Here is a 20,473-nt window from a genome sequence, read left to right on the forward strand (position 1 = left end):
ATGTGTAACAATTTCCCCTACCCTTTTTCCCTTCTGTACCCCAATTTTATGTTTTAAAAAAAAAAAAAATACATTAATTGATGGGGCAACCCGGACTTCGCTCCGGAGCAGGACAGATTTCTCAATCTGGAAACGAATAGGATTAAATAGAGATTTAGGGATCTGGAGGGTAATAACAAAATTAAAACATTTTAACAAATCTAATCCGAAAAGGATATCCCCCACTCGGAATTTTATAGATACCTCTAGACCAGAGCATTTTATAGCAAACTGACACCTCGCCCCACATTGACCAATTTCGAAAAACTCTCTCTCTATTAGAGACTGATACAAGGGGACTCACATCGCAGATGTACAGAGAAGTGACCGGTTCTAGTCCCAAAGTCACGCAAAAACTTAAATCTATGTCGTTATGGAAAACAGATCATGGGGAGGTCCTAGATGTTGAAGAATGGACAAAGATAGTCATGGCCACATCTAAAAACTCAATCTGCACCACATTAAAGGAGAACGCATATAAAGTGTTAATGAGATTGTACCACACTCCACTCAAACTATCAACATTCTTAACAGGATACTCCCCACTGTGCGCAAACTGGGGGGCGGGAGAATTTGCAGGGGGGGGCACAGGCTGTTAGAGGCCCCGCGCCCTTCCCCCAGGCATTTCATTTAATGCCGGGGGAGGCGTGAGGCCTCTTTAACCTCACTTACCTACTGGCAGCCGGGTCATCGGCGATGCATCGCCATGGCAACACGGCGTCAAATGACTGCGTTCTCCTCTGATACTGGGTGAAGTGCGGGGCAAAGCGGGAAGAGAAGGAGAATCGACGACACACTGGGGAACAAACCCCACTTAGAGGAGTTGGAGCACAAAATACATGAATAATGGTTAGCGGGAGATGGAGCGGGAGATGGAGCGGGAGATGGAGCAGACCCTTCCCCCCCCCCCGCCTCCCCTCTTTTCAATGTATTATTCGTCTTTGATTTTGCTGGAAACTTTGATCAACCTTGTTTTGATGTTGGGAAGTATATGTAATAATGAATGTATGCATTTTCTGTATTACTGTTAAAAACAAGTTACAAAAACAAAATAAAAAGTACATTAATTGTTTTTAAGGCGGGTTATGTCCTCGTCTGGTTTTCATGTTTGTCCAGAAGGTGAGGTTATCCGAGAAAGACCCTTTCTGGAATGCTGGGGGAAATTAACTATGGCGTCACAATTCTTGTCGGACAGTAGAAATAAGCAATGGCCCTATTGGTAGAACTTGAAAGGAATGCCTTTGGGTGTTCAGTAGAATATCAGGAGGGTGTGGCCAGGACGACAGTCCAAAAATCAGGTAGTTTTAATAAGTGTGAAATATCCTGGGCGATTCGCATGAACAACAAATAGATCTTTGTAACATTTGCGATTACACGGATCAAATAAGCACTTCATGCTTATGAGGTTTATGAGGTTGCAAAGGACAGATATCCCTTTGTCATGCAAACATAGGCGTGAGCCTGTCAAAAATCTTGTCTTGTTATATGCGGCAAATTCGCCCCAACATATAGACATGAATCACGTTATTCCAAGTATTATAGGACTAAAGATATTGCACATTTTGTACAGTATGTTCAGGCAGCTTTTTAAATTAAAAAGGAAGTTGTTTCACCCTTAAGTCGCAAGTGTCATTAGAGATTGAGGAGGGGGTGGTTAAGGAACCGCACAGAAAGATGAGCTTATCCGGTTTGCAAGGCAGCAGGATTTTTGGATAAAAAGCTTGCATTTGTGAATATAAAATGATGGTGGGTAACAAAAAAATAAAATTAAAACAAAATGTGACAAAACCCCTCCAAAGTACAGCACATAAAAATATCACTTGTGAGCGCACACACATACATATTCAGTCAAAATGACTGGACCCCTAATTGACCCACCTGTGCTGGAGCAGGGATATCCTTAAGACCTGACCTGCTGGGGTTCCCTGAGGACTGGAGTTGGGAAACACTGGATTAGTGGGTCAAGATTTTTGGGGGGAGAAAGGCTGTTGCGTTGTTTGTTGCTGCACACGACAAGAAACAAGAACGTTTTCATGCAAGTACAGGGTGGCTACGTGGCTTTATGAAAAAGAAGCAATTATCACGGAGAAGAAAAAGTACAGTGGGACGAAAAGACCCGGAACAGCCGATTGACAAATTAGTGTCCTTTATTATGTACATCAATAATAAAGTAGAAGAAAAAAAAATACATGAATCGAACATAATAGCTATTGGATGAAATGTCAGTTTCGTTTGATATGGTTAGTAATACTGCGGTTGATATAACTGGTACAAAATCCGTGTCCGTGAAAAGTAACAGGCATGATAAATGCCATGTTATGCGTGTTGGCAGCTAGGGGAAACCATACATTGTATTCCATGGAGCAAAGAGCGAGGTTCAGGCGATGCAGAATTTAAATGGCGTAATAGTAGCATCATGGAGTTAAATGGATGGATGAAAGCTTTACAGTGGTTTGGTTAAAAAGTGTTCTAGGAAAGTTCAGTTTCTTTCCACGACTTCTAGTATGAGATGCATACCGATGTTGCAAGACTTATGTGACAAAAACAGAAATGAAGAGAGGTTATAACACTGACATAGCTGTGATCCCATGGGGCAGCACAAAATACGTTCAAGCTCAGGACGCAGTTTGGCATAAGCCTTTTAAAGACAAGCTAAGAGAGATGATTTGTGGATGGCAGATGAAGGCAACATGGCATACACCAAGGGTGAAAATTTGAAGCCGCCATCACGCCAGCCGTTTGTCTCGTGGGTAAAGGCGGCGTGGGAAGAGATTGATACTGACATCATAAAACATTCCTTCAAGTCCAGTGCACTTACAATCAAACACAACAGCGCTGAAAATTACTTAATACACAGATCCCACAAAGACCAACCTTGTGCAGATGGAAGAACTCTACTCAATACTTCCATGGAGAATATGGCTGGAATAACGGAGGACGCCATAGACCAAGTGGATTTAAATGAACAGCTTGCAAGTGCAAGTGATCAAGAAGAGATGCTAGTGTGACTGTTTACCTAATACCAGTTTTAAAAATGGCACTGTCATAATGGTATGTTATTGTTATAATACCGGTACTGATAGAAACAGACATTTTTTATTTACCTACTTAAAGTACGATAGTATTGTATTATGACCTATACCACTGAAATATTTTACATTTCACAACAGTTAAAAATCCATGTTTTTCTCTTCATTTTGTATATTAAACATTATTTTATACTTTATTTGAACAATTTTATTTAATTTGAAGCTGGGGCTTAGATAGTAGCCGGGTACAAATCACAGAAATTGTAAATAGTAGCCCGGGCTATTTGAACATTTACGGATTTTGCTACAACAGATTTTTCTGTGTTAAGTACATATTTTCTTTAGTAAACAGGGTCCAAAGACTCTGCAAATCAATATTTGATAACCCTTTAGTGGTGGAAGCGAAGTAAAAATATCTATATTGTGACGAATTGAGGGTAGATATTGTTCATTTGAGGGACCTTTGCAGAGGTGAAAAGTGAGTCAGCTAGACAGCTATCAGTGTGTATTAACACGGGTCACATATACAAGTCACATGCTCACAGGTGTGCCGTACGTGACGGCCCTGTATATGGGACAACACTTACTTAGAGAATGTTTTACATTGCTGAGCGATTCTCCTTTATTACAAATCCAAGACACACTGATAAGTGGAGCTACAGGTTTAAAACAGCTGTGCACAAATTCACCTTGGGTTATCCACGGAGAGAATATTAACCTCTTCCATTCTACAAGGCCATACACCACATTGCTCTGAAGGCACAAAGACTGCGGCGGTATTGAAAGCTTGTGTACAACCAGTGTGTCTATAAAGAACCCACACGTCACTTGCTGTATATTCCATTTTCCGCACGGTGACATTAGGACATGAAGTACGTACATCACAGAAACAGAGATCTACAGCTGCTCTTCCGGAAAGTGGCCAAGACACTGGTCTTTGCAGTGGAAGACGTTGGTTTGCTTACCAGTGCTAAAATGTGGAAGCAGTTCACAATGAAAGTGGAAAGAGGAAAAGGGAATCAGTGTGTAAGAAGAAAAAAAAATGTATTGTATATAAACACACACCTGTGTTTTTTTTAAGCCACCTATTTCCTCCACTTACCCCATTAAACATATTACAATCATTAGGTCACTTAGATCCTAGGCAGAACTTCACCTGTATAGGAATTAAGGGACAGTAGTGGGCAGCTTCAATAATATTTGGAAAGTAGAGGAATATTTATTAAGTTGGAAGAGTATGTTGATACTCAGCAACGCTTTATGATGCGGCATGCTAATTTTTAGAGCAAGGTTCAACTCCAAGCAGCGATGAATACGCTTTCTGTAAGTGGCCTCTTTTTTTTGTCAGGAACTTGTGTTCTCTGGAGTTTGATGTGGAATGTGTGGAGAACAGGGCACTCCTAAATTGCAGGGTAGAAACCTTTTTAGATTTTCATTAAAGCCATAATTTCATCCTATAATTTACATACATTTTTCACTAAAATAGATCGTTATGTGATTTCACAAAGCAGTGCTTGGAGAGTAAAAAAAAAAGTGGTTGGTTTAAAAATATATATCAAATCTACACACACTTCTAGCTCTATACACACAAAAATGTACAGTAGCCAGATTAAATTTGTCCACTACCTGGAAAGCATGAACACTGTGGGGATTTGATAGAATACGTCCCCCTCCAAAGATAGCTGTGGGTTTTATTTTTTTGTTTTTTTTTTAAACCTTCCCCGGTGCCCCTGCTCCAAGAATAATAAGTGTGGACACACACACACACACACACACACACACACACACACACTGTTCTCACTGCTGGTATATGCTCATTGTTCTCCATCGATCGATATATGGCAACGGGTGTCCAGGAAGATGTATAGTGGCACTTATGCTGGAAGGTTTAACCATACTATGAAAGCTTGAACAATATACATGGCTAAAGTGGGTAAGGTCAACATGCAAATGTGGCCGGCATGGCAAGGCCTCAACCTCCGAATTTAAAAAAACACACCAAAAAGCAATGGCCCTCATTCTCCACAGGCTGGATTGTCTCTGGGTTTCACAGTGGTCAGGAAGAAGACAAGACAGAGGCTGCTAAGAAAACCAGAGGTAAAACAAAAGCGCTCAATAAAAACCTTAATCTAGCTACCTGCAACTTCTGCCTTGTTGCAGAAGCAACACTGCAAGTACTGAAAGACGAGTGAAGACAAGATGAAAGCCTCAATGAGTTAAAAAGCGGACACCTATTACATTACAGAGGTACAGAAAATGGAAGAATGAGTGGAGTAGGCTTTACGGTTAACGAGAGATGGAGAAACATAGCGGAATATTAAAGCTCATCTGTAAAAGCAGTCAGAATAATTATTCAGCCGACTTAGGCCTCGGGCATGGTCACCGTGCTGAGGAGCGCTCTCACTTACCAGTGAGCCCCTGCAGCCGCAATGAGAGCGGCTTCAGTAGGGGCTCGCCTACGCTTCCGCAAGCGTGCGGAAGCATAGGTCTTATCCAAATTTTAGATTTCGCGCTCATGGGAGCGCAGGGCCGGTCAAGCGAGCGGTTCGCCCAATAAGGGCGAACCAGCTCCGTGACGTCACTGGCCCGCCCCCCGACGGCGCGCTAACCAAGGCCAGGGAAAGCACCCGCTTTCCCTCAGCCTCAGCGTGCCTCCGCACGGGCTGAGTCACCATGGACTCAGCCAAAGAGGTACAGGCTTCAAATAATCCAAGTGAATGCCCCAACATCAAGTCACACAGACAATGAAGTGGAAGACTTCTACCATGAGATAAAACAAATACCCATATCTCAGTTGTGAGAAGAGTGAGCACAAGTAAAAGAGAAAGATGCCTGACTGCACTCAAAACCACATTTGATTTATTTATGCAAAGACTCCACCTTCCAAATATAAGAGGCAACTCCATCCAATCAATTCATTAACCCACATTCCAATGGTCTGGGCACTCTACTCCCATTATCTTGATGCACTGGCTCCCCCAGGATATACAGTACTAAGTTGGCAACCTAACTCCAAGAGAAGAATCAAGAACACAAACCACATTTGCTGCAACATCAAAAAAGGCATCATATGTTCCGGATGCCAATATAGCAATGTGTTCTCGCTAAACCACTTGTAGCACAGTTTTTAAAAATATATATGTACCATACTTTGATAACAAAAAGAAGATTCTGCATTATCAAAAACAAGATTCACAACATTATCCAAAAGAAAGGAATGCGCTACCCAGTGGGGACACGGAGAGAAACAAAAATATATACACAGTGTAATATGTTTAAAAAAGTGTATTTTATTATGCATATAAGCAGTAACACTCACAATAATCATATTCTTGAAGGCATACAATACAGACTCCTCAGAGGCTGAATAAAGGCTCGAAGTTGGTTAGCCAGCGTCCGATGGTCAAGATTCCAATTTATCCAGCTGATCTCACAAACTTCCTGAGGAAGCCAAAAACGGGATTGGCGAAACGCATTGGATAACGAGGCAGACAAGCAGACGGTGAGCAGTAGAAAGCGAGTGTGGCAGGACCAAAAGACGGCGACCGCTGACCCTGCTGTTTTGATTACAACAAGAGAGCGGATATGCCTGGATGGTAGGAGGAAGCCACCGTGTGACACGTTAAGGAGCAGAGGGTGGGAGATCAACTGGATAAATCCTGACCATCGGAAGCTGGATCACAATCTTTGAGCCTTTATGGAATCTGCACTGAGGAGTCTGTATTATACAGGTATGTCTAAAAGAATACGATTATTGTGAGTGTTACTGTTTACATGCGTAATAAAATACATTTTTTAAACATATAACACTATGTATTTTTTGATTTCTCTCTCTGTGTCCCCACTGGGTAGCACATATGTTTCTTTTGGACCATTTCTGGAAAACCTCTTGCCTACATTGGAAAGTCATCTGTAGAAAGCAGCACAACGAGGACAGCGTTTCATTTCTTGAATTTTTTTGGATCACTGGGACTTTGCTCTAGGTTGTTGTTTTTTATTGATGTGTAATTGTATACATACATTTTTTCTAAATTCACTTTATATCATATGAAAATTGGTATTATATTTTAATTTAAGACATATTTAATATAATTATACATTTTTCATAGTTTCAATCACTAAGAGTACCGCTAGAGATTTTCTCTTTGTATGTATATGCACCCAATCGTACAGTACTATAAAAAGGACTCTCCACCCGTTGTTCCACCAACAGGTATATAACACGAGCAATAGGTGTATTGGCAATATTGGGAAATTATGGTTGAATTAAAAAACATTAAGGTACCATTTTACATATACACACACACACCTTAAAGAGGAAACATTTTGGACCTTTAAAATAAATAAATAAGCCATATCCACAGTTCCTTTTTTTTCCTATAATTCTCACGCCATGTTATCATTAGCATCTAATCCTGTGCCAGTTCTCCAAGGGGTCTATAGAAGTGCTAGAACCATTATTGTTAATGGACATTCACCTGTCTCCACTTCACACAAAAAGAAGTCTGTATTTACTATATAGATAGAATAAAAGATCATTGTGAACTAGAAAGGGATGTCCAAGTTCCATCAACATAGTCAGCTTTTCAGGCACAAGGTGCTTAAGCAAGCTGTTTTAGTGACAAATCAGAGCCAGGTTGGGTGGTACTAGTTAATTAGATACATCTTGAAAATCTTGTGCGTCTTAAATACCCTTGAGGATTGAACTTGGCGAACCCTGTTCTAGAGTTAGAAAACAAGGAGCGTGAGAAACATTTCCCAATAACATAGTGTCCGAAGAGGCAAACATCCCAGATGCTGGGGGTGGGGATTCCTACCTGCTTCCAGAGGAAAAGGTCTTCCAAGTTGAGCCTCCAAGAGATGAGGAGGTGCAGAGCAGATAGGACAATCCCACTCATCACCGCTGACCTCATGCGCACAGGGAGCAGGGTGTAGATTATGTAGATAAAGAAAACGCTCCACCAGATCCCTTCTGAAGCACTGTGTGGAGTGACCATCAACACCCCGAGGACCTGCACCCCGAAGAGGACGGCAATCACCAGGTAGCTGACTATCCACATGTAGTCCTGGTGGAAGCCATTATGGTTGCAGACCACCATGAGGGAGAGGAAAAGGGCCATGGCCACAGCGAGGACGGACATATAGAGTACCCGGGGCTCTCCGTGAGTGCAGTGAAAAAGCAGCATGACCAGGCACACCAGTACTAGGACCCCCATGAGCATGGTCAGGCTGCTCTGATTCATCTGGAAGAAGTAGCGTTGGTACAGTCGCTCCAGCTTGGTGGACTGAAACTTTTTGGACTGAAACACCTGCAGAAACCTCGCCCAGCACTCCCTGGGGGTCAGGTGCCGCTCGCCCTCCTCTGTGCCCACAACCTCTGTCGACCCCATCTTAGAGCCCTTGACTTCCCCATCCTCGAAGCCCAGGGCCACGCATTTGAGACCCAGGTCGCCACCCGCACCCTTCTTGCCATAGTGGTCCTCTTGCCAGGTGCAGCGGAGGCTGAAGTTGGCGCGGCTGTTTCGCTCCATTTCAGGGTCCTGAAGGCAGCTCATGTATCGGGGACCACACAGAGAGCTGTTCTTGCGCTTGCCCTTCTTCCCGTTGCGCTCCCCCCATGCCGTCTTACGTTCGTCCACTTTGGGGACCAGGATGCCACTAAACCATGACATTCTGCTGCAGAAGGGAAAAAGAACACGTGATGAGCAATAGCCATTGGCAAGGCTGCACAGCGAGCAGATGTTAATGGCGTAGTCCATATGGGACCTGAAACGCTGTCTTTCCACTGTTCCTGGCTGTCATATTAAATAGAGAACTTCATTATGAACTTGTGAGTAGAGCTCTACCTTGTATCTGTCTTAGAGGAGACCTATACTTTTATGAATTTGTTTGTCTGTGTTGGACGCACAAGCAGGATTCTCCCCGCCTGAAACGGTTTCTCCGCACTTCGGAATTGTAGTTCTTCTTGGCAACACAGTGAAAGTATTAAGCCTCATGTCTTAATAAGCTTCTTATATGTAACACTACCGCTAATAAAAAGGAGAGGGAAAAAATGATAATGTTTGACTAGCCACACCTCAAGGACCCTTGATACAAAAGCCCCTTTGTGTTTAGAAACTGAAGAGGTCGAAACTGCACGCAATTGCAAGGTAAGCACATTGAAATCATGTGGATGAATACTACCAAAATGCACAACTTCCCTAAGCCCTCAACTTTAATGTTTAATGCTTTTCCACTTATGGAAGCAGATGGGTTAACTGTTTATTTACCCTCCTATCCAATTACCTCTTGTATGGGTATCCTCCAAACTGGACAGTCCTGGGCGTCTCAAAAGAAATAATGTTACAGCGATGGTCCAGCACTTACCTCTCCTGGCTGGGAAGTGGCAGCTTCCCAGAAGCTCCTGGTTGAGTGGGCGATACACGGCATTTACTCCGTCGGGTGGAAAGGTGGGGGAGGACCTCTGCTTCTGAGCTGACTAATTCGATGGCATTAGGAGGGAGATTAGGAGAGATCTCAATAGGGCACCTGAAAGGGGTGTGAAGGAAAAAAAAATGTTTTAGCCCCCACTTTCCAGATGGGCAATGACTGGAAGAGTATTATTCCTGAGCTTCGGTTCATATGGACTAGGCCAGGGGTCTGTAAACTTTCAAGGAAGAGCAATTTAATTAAAAAATATATGTATGTATCTTTGTCCAAAATATTCCGAGTGCCGCACACATGCATGAATATTACACCCCCACAAACACATACATATACAGTATATACCAGGGTTTCCCAAACTTTTTTTTCCGTGACCCGGTTATTTTTGAACTTCTCCTTCGTGACCCACTAAAAATTTTATCGCCTATACTGGCCAATAGAGCCTGCACAGACACACATACAGCCACTGATACACACACAGACACACACACGCACACAGCCACTGATACACACACACACAGCCACTGATACACACACACACACAGCCACTGATACACACACACACACACACACACAGCCACTGATACACACACACACAGCCACTGATACACACACACACACAGCCACTGATACACACACACACACACACAGCCAGACACACGCAGCCACTGACACACACAGCCACTGATACACACGCAGCCACACAGAGACACTGCTACACACACACACTGATACACACAGAGACACTGCTACACACACACACAGACACTGATACACACACACACACAATGATACACACACACAGACACTGATACACACACAGACACTGATACACATACTGATACTGATACACACACACAGACACTGATATACACACACATACAGAGACACTGATATACACACACACACACACACAGACACTGATATACACACACAGACACTGATATACACACAGACACTGATATACACACAGACACTGATACACACACAGACACTGATACTGATACACACACACACACACACACACACATACAGAGACACTGATACACACACACACACACACACACACTGATATACACACACATACAGAGACACTGATACACACACACACAGAGCCACTGATACACACACACACAGACACTGATATACACACACACAGAGCCACTGATACACACACACACACACACACACACACTGATATACACACACATACAGAGACACTGATACACACACACACAGAGCCACTGATACACACACACACAGACACTGATATACACACACACAGAGCCACTGATACACACACACACACACAGACACTGATACACACACACACAGACACACACAGACACTGATACACACACAGACACTGATACACACACACACACACACAGACACTGATACACACACACACACACACACAGACACTGATACACACACACACACAGACACTGATACACACACACACACACACTGATACACACACACACACACACACACCCAGACACTGATACACACCCAGACACTGATAAACACACACACACTGATACACACACAGACACCGATACACACACACAAAGACACTGATACACACACACACAGACACTGATACACACACACAGACACTGATACACACACACACACTGATATACACACATATACAGAGACACTGATATACACACACTGATATACACACACATACAGAGACACTGATATACACACACACACACACACACATACAGAGACACTGATATACACACACACACAGATACACACACACACACACACACACACACACACACACATACAGAGACACTGATATACACACACACACACTGATATACACACACATACAGAGACACTGATATACACACACACACACACATACAGAGACACTGATATACACACACACACACACACACACACACACAGCCACTGATACACACACACACACACTCTCCCCTATACGCACACAGACACAAACAGTGAATTACAGGCAACGACGGATGTGAGTGACTGGAGGGGGGGGCAGGGATTGGGTGGGTGGGAGGGGGGGGGCAGGGATTGGGTGGGTGGGAGGGGGGGGGCAGGGATTGGGTGGGTGGGAGGGGGGGACAGGGATTGGGTGGGAGGGGGGGACAGGGATTGGGTGGGAGGGGGGGACAGGGATTGGGTGGGAGGGGGGGACAGGGATTGGGAGGGGGGGACAGGGATTGGGTGGGTGGGAGGGGGGGACAGGGATTGGGTGGGTGGGAGGGGGGGACAGGGATTTTGGGGACAGGGACTGGGTGGGTGGGAGGGGGGGACAGGGACTGGGTGGGTGGGAGGGGGGGGACAGGGACTGGGTGGGTGGGAGGGCAGGGACTGGGAGGGGGGGCAGGGACTGGGAGGGGGGGACAGGGACAGGGTGGGTGGGAAACAGGGACACTTGGGTGGGAGACAGTGACTGGGTGGGTGTGTGGGAGACGGTGGGTGAGTGACTGGGTGGGTGGGTGAGTGACTGGGTGGGTGGGAGAAGGTAGGTGGGTGGGAGAGTGACTGGGTGACAATGGGTGGGTGGGTGACAGTGGGTGGGTGACAGTGACTGGGTGGGGTGACTTACCTTGCCGCCGGACGCTTTCCCCTGCTGCCCGGGACGGGAGGTGGGCTTGGGGGCACGGGAGGTGGGCTCGGGAGGGGGTGCCACGGGAGGTGAGCTCTGGAAGCTGGCCGCGGGGGGAAGCGGGCCGCAGTAGGAGCTTGTACTTCCCCTCTCCGTCCCACATAACGTGTGGGCCGCAGAGGAGCTGGTACTTCCTCCTCCGTCCCACTTTGGGAGCGGGGGGGAGGAAGGGAGCGGGCCCTGCTTGCCCTGCGCAAGCGCGCGGGACGAATCGCCGCCATTTTTTTAAACTAGAGTGGGCGGGGGGGGGGAGGAAGGAGGGGAGACACCGCACGGCCAGCCTAGCTGCGACCCGGCAATTTTGGTTCCGTGGCCCGGTGCCGGGTCGCGACCCACCATTTGGGAAACGCTGGTATATACCTATAAGCAGTGGTCGACAAATCACCAAAAAATCTACTCGCCACCTAATACCACACGTGTGCTGCTTGGGCCAATAGGAGCTCGCCACGATGTTAAATCCACTCGCCCGGGGCGTAAAAATGTATAGGTTTGTCGAACACTGCCTATAAGTATGTGTACAGTATAAGCATTAACATACAAACTTACTTGAATCAGAATTAGGTAAAGGAAAAAATGTGGGGGAATGAAATGCATCTCACAATAATAAGTCCCTTTATTTAGGTTTTGTTTCTGTAAACTACCCCCCTCCAAAATAGAGACATATACACTACCCCACCCCCCAAAACACACCTCCCACCAAATAGACATACATACACACACTACCCCCCCCCCCAAATACACATGCACACACTACCCCCCAATACACATACATAAGCACACTACCTCCCTCCCCCCCAAATACACATATATAAGCACACTACCTCCCTCCCCCCCAAATACACATACATAAGCACACTACCTCCCTCCCCCCCAAATACACATACATAAGCACACTACCTCCCTCCCCCCCAAATACACATACATAAGCACACTACCTCCCCCCCCATATACACATACATAAGCACACTACCTCCCCCCCATATACACATACATAAGCACACTACCTCCCCCCCCCCATATACACATACATAAGCACACTACCTCCGCAAATACATAAATAAGCACACACCCCCAAATACATACATAAACACATACACTCTCTTTGGGCCTGCCTTCATCACTACCCTACCGACGGCTGGGGCCGCCCTCTTGCTGCGGGGGGGCCAGGGCGGCCCTCTCTTTGCCGCCGGGCCCGGCGTCTCCCCGGCTGCTGGCCGGACTCTTCCGCACTGTCCCGCGCCGGTCCTCTCTCATCATGCCGGTGCGCGCCGACGTCACAGGGAGCCCGGCGTGGGACTGAGGCAGGCCCGCAGCCGGGGAGGTGCCGGCGGCAATGAGGGCCGACCCAGCGGCGGCGCGGGACCCCCAACAAGAGGGCCGACGACAGGACGGGGCCGACGACAGGACGGGGCCCCCGGTCCCCCCCCCCCCCCCCACCCACCCGCAGGCAGGACATGGAGAGGAGCGGGAAGCGCCGCAGGTTGCCAACCCCTGGACTAGAAGATATCAAATGTGCGTTCACGTGCAAAGTAGCCGGCCATAATAACGGAGCGTGAAGCGGCCATTACCAGTAGCGGGTGACAGTTGGGTCTGGCACTAATAAGAAGGCGCCGGCCGCTGGGAGCCATACACTGGCAATGAGACGACAGCACTATGCGCTGCTGTGGCCCACGCAGCAGCCCCGTGCCCGCCACGCCGCGGGGCCAGTATACACATGGGCTGTGAGGTCAATCACTCTGCCCCTGGTATAACAGCCGAGCCTAGCTCATACCTACTGTGCCAACTAACCCCAGCACAACATTGTGATTAAGATGCACATGAAGGAGGCTCTGGCTATAGAAGAGGGGCCCCCCTCCCCCAACCACGAGTGACGTCTGATCCACACCGTGACACCCCAACCCCTCATGTTGCCTAGCAACCGCCCTAACAGGGGGGAAGATCCACCGGCTCTAGTATCTGTACAGAACGGCCGCCCAAAACTAGCCCAACCAATCAAAAGCTATGTGTGCTGTATGTGACAGAGCTAGCATATCATACAATTATTTAAAATGTCAAAATTAATCCACAAAAAAGTTACCGTAAATCCAATGTCAATTTAAGAAGTTATTGAAACGGGTTAAAAAATAGCCACAGTACCGTACACGGGGGAAGCAGAGATCGGGCCTACCAATACAAGGGCAGTATACTTATTAGCTTGTGAGGGGCATATATATGTTAACAGTAGTGTGTTAAGATCTATAGACTGGTCTCAAAATTAGCGACTGTTGTAAATATGTTAAAAAAGATGTAATCTATTAAAATATTAAACAAAAATGTGTTCGTGTATTATGGTTGACACCTGTTGTCAACAACAATGACAAAGTGTTATGCACATCGTGTGATCGGTAAAAATCGTGCTCAAAAAATACTTTTTTTTAAAGAATACATACTGTAATCACTGCGTCAATGTGTTACTTAAAACATATCCTCAGGGAGATTAATTTGCACACAGATAGCTAGTTGTGCCATCTACATAAATCCCTGAATTGCAACATCTCAGAATTCAAATCCGAATGAAACCACAAATATAAATGAGGACGAGTCCATTTCAACTCACACAAAACCTAAATCAATTACAAAAAAAAAAAAAAAAAAATCACCAGTTACAAGGATACTGAGAAAGCAATATTTAATATCAACGGCCACTTCATCAGACCATCTCAGAATATAATAAAGTTACATAATAAAGTAAAATTCAAGAGGCAAATCCAAATTATATGTGCTTTTTAACACCAAAAGGAAAAAAAAAAGTCATGCCATGGTACATCAAATAGGGTTAGAAGATGCAGAGAACAAACCTGAGCGGTCTTGTACATCATTCAGTTCTTCATATGGACCTCCAAACATTGGCTCATCTAACAATCTAAATTGCCAACATAGAAGCAGTCGTCAACTCTCATTATGTGTCTTTGGTTATGGTATATGGTTGAAAGATACAAATACGTTGGTCATTGAATAAGCCTAGGTGGACCCCCAAAATGGGTCTCGTATTGGACTACAAGTTGCCAACACAGGTGCACGTCAGCTCTTCCCAGTGTGCATATGCACCATCACTCATATGTATCAAGTCATATTCACCACACCTCAGTCATATATGGGATTCAGATCACTAATATAGTGTTAAAGAGCTACACTGTTTATATGCACTGGTCTGTGTCAGATTTTACCACAAACCTCGTTAGAGAAAACATCCCAGGTGTAGAGACCCCTAGGTACCACCGTGTCTCGGCAGAAGATCCACCTGGCCTCCCACTGAACTATCAGATTTCGATCCCTTCCTCTCGATGCGGCCGGGATATGATAAATTGCCATATATCTCAGTGTCGGCAATTGGAGCTTCTATTAAAAAAAAAGTGCTTAGTTAAACAAGATACATACTCGAACATAAGGGGTCTATTTAGGACCTAGCAGAAGAAATCAAGTATAAAGGGCCAAGATATATCCCTGTCCCTAACCCTTGCCGACTATTTCTCCTTCCCCATCCCCAACCACCCCCCAAACCTACCCTATCCACCCACTACCCTATTATATAAGCTCCACCCCTGTGCCCCCCTCTCTTCACCGAGAAAATGTAGGGGAAAAGCGGGTAAAATATTGAACTATAGGGTCTCTACCTCGCCCACTTCGGACGGTTACCGTCACCGGACCCACCCCCCAAGGGTTTTTTACCCGACAAACCGACTACCCGTTAGGTCGGTCTTGTTCTATTAAGACCAGAACAAGGTCTACTTTCATCTCTTACTGTTACCTGCTGATACTTTCCCGGCAGGCCCCCTCCCACCCTCTCCCCCCCCCCCCCACACCTTGGTCAACTAAGGCCCATAAAAGACGAGAGTAACATCTAACTGAACACCCAGCCACTGATCCTTCCGAGGGGAAAAAAAAAAAAAAAAAATCCCACATAGACAAAGGAGATAATGGCTAAGCAAGGACCAATTAAACTAGTGTCTCTTAATGTAAAGGGACTACAGAATAATAGGAAAAGAAGGCTAGCCCTTCAAGAATTAAAAAGGCTCAATGCTGATATTGTCTTTCTCCAGGAGACACACTTTACGGCGCAAGAGCCACCCAAAACTTTCCAAAATGCTTACCCTATGAGTTACTACTCAACATTCAGTAGCAAAAAACGGGGAGTGGCCATTTTGATCAGGCAAGGCACCCCCTTCAATTTAACAAAAGTCACAACGGACCCAGAGGGTAGATTTGTTGTGGTGTATGGCTCTCTGGCGGGATCCGCGATCGCCCTGATCAACCTCTATGCCCCTAATGAGAATCAGCCGATCTTCCTCAGAAAAGTCCTAGAGGAGATTGATCCGGAATATTTATCCTCCCTGATAATAGGAGGAGATTTAAACATGGTTCTAAACCCAGTAGAGGACAAATCAACCACACCGGGACGGCCGCATCCGCCCCAAGCAATAAGATTGGGGAAAAGCTTTAGGGACATTATAAAGGAATTCTCTCTAGTAGATATTTGGAGAGCACAACATCAGGGTCAAAGAGATTATACATTTTTCTCGGCCCCTCACCAGACCTATTCCCGTATTGACTGTTTCCTTGCTACCAAGAATGTTCTAGAAGCAACAACCAACACAGATATTGGCCCAATCACATGGTCCGATCACGCCCCGATTTCTCTCATTCTCACGGCCCCATTTGTAAAAACATTCACATATAATTGGAGACTAAACGACTCTCTCTTAAACAATAAAGAGATAGAAAAAGAGATCAAAAGAGCCCTAAAGAATTATTTCAGACTAAATCTAGGCTCGGTGGACTCCCCAGCTACCCTGTGGGAAGCCCACAAAGCGGCTATCAGGGGCCAACTTATCTCGATAGCATCATATAGGAAGAAAGCCAAAGTAAAACTAACCAAAGAGCTCACTGACAAAATTATACAACTAGAACAGCAACATAAACAAAACCCGTCCCGGAAAATCTACAAATTACTGACAGCTGCCAGAGTTAAACTAAAAGATATACAATTAGAAAATGTAGAAAAAGCTTTAAAATGGACGGGCCAGAAGTATTACGACAAAGGGAACAAAGCCGATAGACTTCTTGCTAGCAAGTTAAGAGGCATACAAAAAAGATCACAGATTACAGCGATCAAGAATAGGTCTGGTGAGATAGTCTATAATGAGAAAAAAATAGCGGAGGAATTTACCAAATTCTACACCAAATTATACAATCTGAGATCCAACTCCGCTATTCCAAAGTTAAACGCAGAAACATCAATAACAAATTACCTTGCCGACTGTAACCTCCCCTCCCTGACAGAGGAGGAGAACGAAAGGCTAAACGGTAAAATAACAGTGGAAGAACTGTCAGCGGCCGTAAAAGCATCCAAATCCTCCAAAGCGCCGGGACCTGACGGCTATACAAATTCCTACTATAAGAAGTTCCTACCCATACTGACACCTCATCTCCTAAACCTATTTAACTCCTTCATGGAGGGGACCCCAATACCAAACTCTATGTCCTCAGCTAACTTAGCAATAATCCACAAGGAAGGGAAGGACCCAACCCAATGTGGAAGTTATAGGCCCATATCTCTTCTGAATAACGATTTAAAACTGTACAGTAAAATACTTGCGAATAGGCTAAACCCCATATTACCCAGACTTATCCACTCAGACCAAGTTGGATTCGTCTCAGGACGCCAAGCAGCGGACAATACGCGAAAAATAATAAACATAATTGACCATGCCCATATATCCAAAACAAGAACGATGATACTGAGCCTAGATGCAGAGAAGGCATTCGATAGGATAGACTGGTTATTCCTAGACAAGGCCTTGGAAAAATTTGGCTTCAAAGATAAGTTCCTGGAAGGAGTCCGGGCTCTCTACCAGAACCCTTCCGCCGCGGTTAAACTCCCAGGTGGAACGGGCGAGAGATTTCAAATCAAAAATGGCACAAGGCAGGGTTGCCCCTTATCCCCTCTTCTTTTCGCCCTCACGATTGAACCACTTGCGACCAAAATTCGAAACAATATAAATATACAGGGTGTCGAGATAGGTGAAACAAATTTTAAAATATCCCTATTCGCCGACGATATCATTCTGACCCTGACCAGACCCCAAACTTCTCTTCCGAACCTTCAAAGAGAACTATCGGATTTTGGTAAAGTGTCTGGGTACAAAATAAACAATGGAAAATCGGAGGCCTTAAATATCAGCCTACCAGATGAGGAAGTGAAATTACTTAAACTAAATTTCAATTACCGGTGGTGTCCTGCATGTATTAAATATTTGGGGGTAAATATATCAAGACACTACAGAGCTCTATACCAAGATAACTACCCAGCACTTTGGGGTACAATTAAGAAAGATTTGGAACAGTGGCAAGGTTACCAGATATCATGGATTGGGAGAATGATCTCCGTTAAGATGAATATTCTCCCTAGACTTTTATACTACTTTCAGACACTCCCGGTCCATGTGCCTGGCGCTGATCTCAAGAGCATACAAAACAGAATGTCTAACTTCATTTGGCAGGGCAAAAGGCCCAGAGTAGCAAGATCGGTCCTGTTGGCACCAAGAGGAAGGGGAGGTATGGCCGTCCCAGATATACATAAATATTACATAGCAGCACAATTGAAACAAGCTGTTATGTGGAATGCCGACCCAGCCAAACATTGCTGGATCGATATTGAATCTAAATATGCCAGAATGCCTTCTCTGCAGGCATGCCTATGGAGCTTAGATAAAGGAGATAAGCAGACGCACAACCTAAAACTACAAGCGTCCATGTTTACATGGGAAGTATGGTCAAAACACAAGACCAGATTCGGGCTGTGCTCAGCTAACCCACAACTCACGCCCCTAACCAATAACCCAAAATTCCCTCCGGGATGCGGTTCTAAGCTATACGACCGTCTAAAAGAAAGGGGGATCGGGACGATCGCGGACCTTCTGAGCCTGAACACGCTCCTGAGCTACCAAGAAGTTAAAGCCAAATATAAAATTAGGGAACTGGACACATTCAAATACCTACAAATCCGTCATTTTGCCCAAAAGGTGTGTCCAACCCCAGAATTCCCCTCCCTTACAAAGTTCGAACGACTGTGTCAAGCAAACACATATCAAAGGGGATTAATCTCCGATATATATTCCATTCTAGAAAATTCAACAGCCACCCAAGATCATGATTACATGCTCAAATGGGCGGCAGACCTGAATATCACAATAGAAAGGGAGATTTGGGAGGAAATTTGGCAGGCCGCCTCAGGTACGTCCGTATGCACCATAACAAAGGAGAATATATATAAAATTCTCTTCCACTGGTACCTCACCCCAGCGAGGTTGAACCAGATCTACCCCCTGGCGTCAGATTTATGTTGGAGAGGCTGCGGTCATAGAGGGGACATGGCCCACATCTGGTGGACCTGTCCGGAAATTGTTAAGTACTGGACAAAGGTCCAAAATTTGATAAAAGAGGTCACAGACCTAGAACTGCCTATAGAACCGCAGACCTTCCTACTTGCAAGGCCAATACCAGGTATTGTCCGGACAACTGGGAAATTAATCTCCCATATTTTAACTGCGGCCAGATGCGAGATAGCGGCTTCCTGGAAGAGACAAACAACACCATCCAAAAATTCCATTAAAAAAAGGATCAATGAAGTGATGATAATGGAAAAGTTGACGGCCATGCTAAGGCAAAAGCTTATCGCCTTCGACACGATATGGGAACCCTGGTGGCTCCTCAACAGATGAAGGCCCTAGTAGGAAACCAGACTCCCCCCGAACCCCTGTGCCAACTCACAGGGTCCAAGGGCCACAGATTTAGGGCCCCCGGGATGTGAACTCCCAACCCCCCCCACCCTCTCCCTCCTCTCCTTCCCCTCTATCCTCACTCTTAGAGGACCCCTTCTTCTAGGACAACCAAGGTTGCCCCTTCTTTACCCCAGAAAAAGTTAAAATGTTTACGTATTAGGCAATGTATTGAAACTGTAAATCATATGTTGTATCAATGCCTAATAAAACTATTTGGAAAAAAAAAAAAAAGTGCTTAGTAACAGATTGGTCACTGTTAATTTTAAATGCCAACCGGTTTGCTGATCTGTGGAGTGCTGCGCAGTCTCACAGGGTCCGCTCTCTTTTTCCCCCCACACAGATCAGTCCGCCTGGACATCTAATAATATTTATGATGACATACTGGCTATTGCATGATAAGAAAACAAAGGGTGTAACACGGCGCTCCTAAATATAGTGGGTTTCTGACAATTACAAAAGTGCAATGAATTACATCACAATTGCTATAAATACAATAATATAAG

The 20,473-nt window shown here is 45.2% G+C and overlaps 1 protein-coding gene across 5 annotated transcripts in view; it reads right to left on the bottom strand.

Moving 5' to 3' along the window:
* The window catches only part of ADCY6 (adenylate cyclase 6), a 153,073-nt gene that overhangs the window by 95,476 nt on the left and 37,124 nt on the right, over positions 1–20,473 (bottom strand). Inside the window, exons 1-3 of one of the 5 annotated variants that reach the window (XM_075591216.1) lie at positions 13,719–13,800; positions 9,435–9,596; positions 7,886–8,744 (exon numbers count right to left, since the gene is read on the bottom strand). In XM_075591216.1, the coding sequence (XP_075447331.1) occupies positions 7,886–8,740 (855 nt within the window). In that variant the 5' untranslated portion in view covers positions 8,741–8,744; positions 9,435–9,596; positions 13,719–13,800. Of the gene's footprint in view, positions 1–7,885; positions 8,745–8,914; positions 9,098–9,434; positions 9,597–13,245; positions 13,485–13,718; positions 13,801–20,473 lie in introns of those variants that run through there. The other 4 variants (XM_075591212.1, XM_075591213.1, XM_075591214.1 and 1 more) reach the window with 4 other exon arrangements.

The sequence above is a fragment of the Ascaphus truei genome, chromosome 3 (assembly GCF_040206685.1).
Source record: "Ascaphus truei isolate aAscTru1 chromosome 3, aAscTru1.hap1, whole genome shotgun sequence".
NCBI lineage: Eukaryota > Metazoa > Chordata > Amphibia > Anura > Ascaphidae > Ascaphus > Ascaphus truei.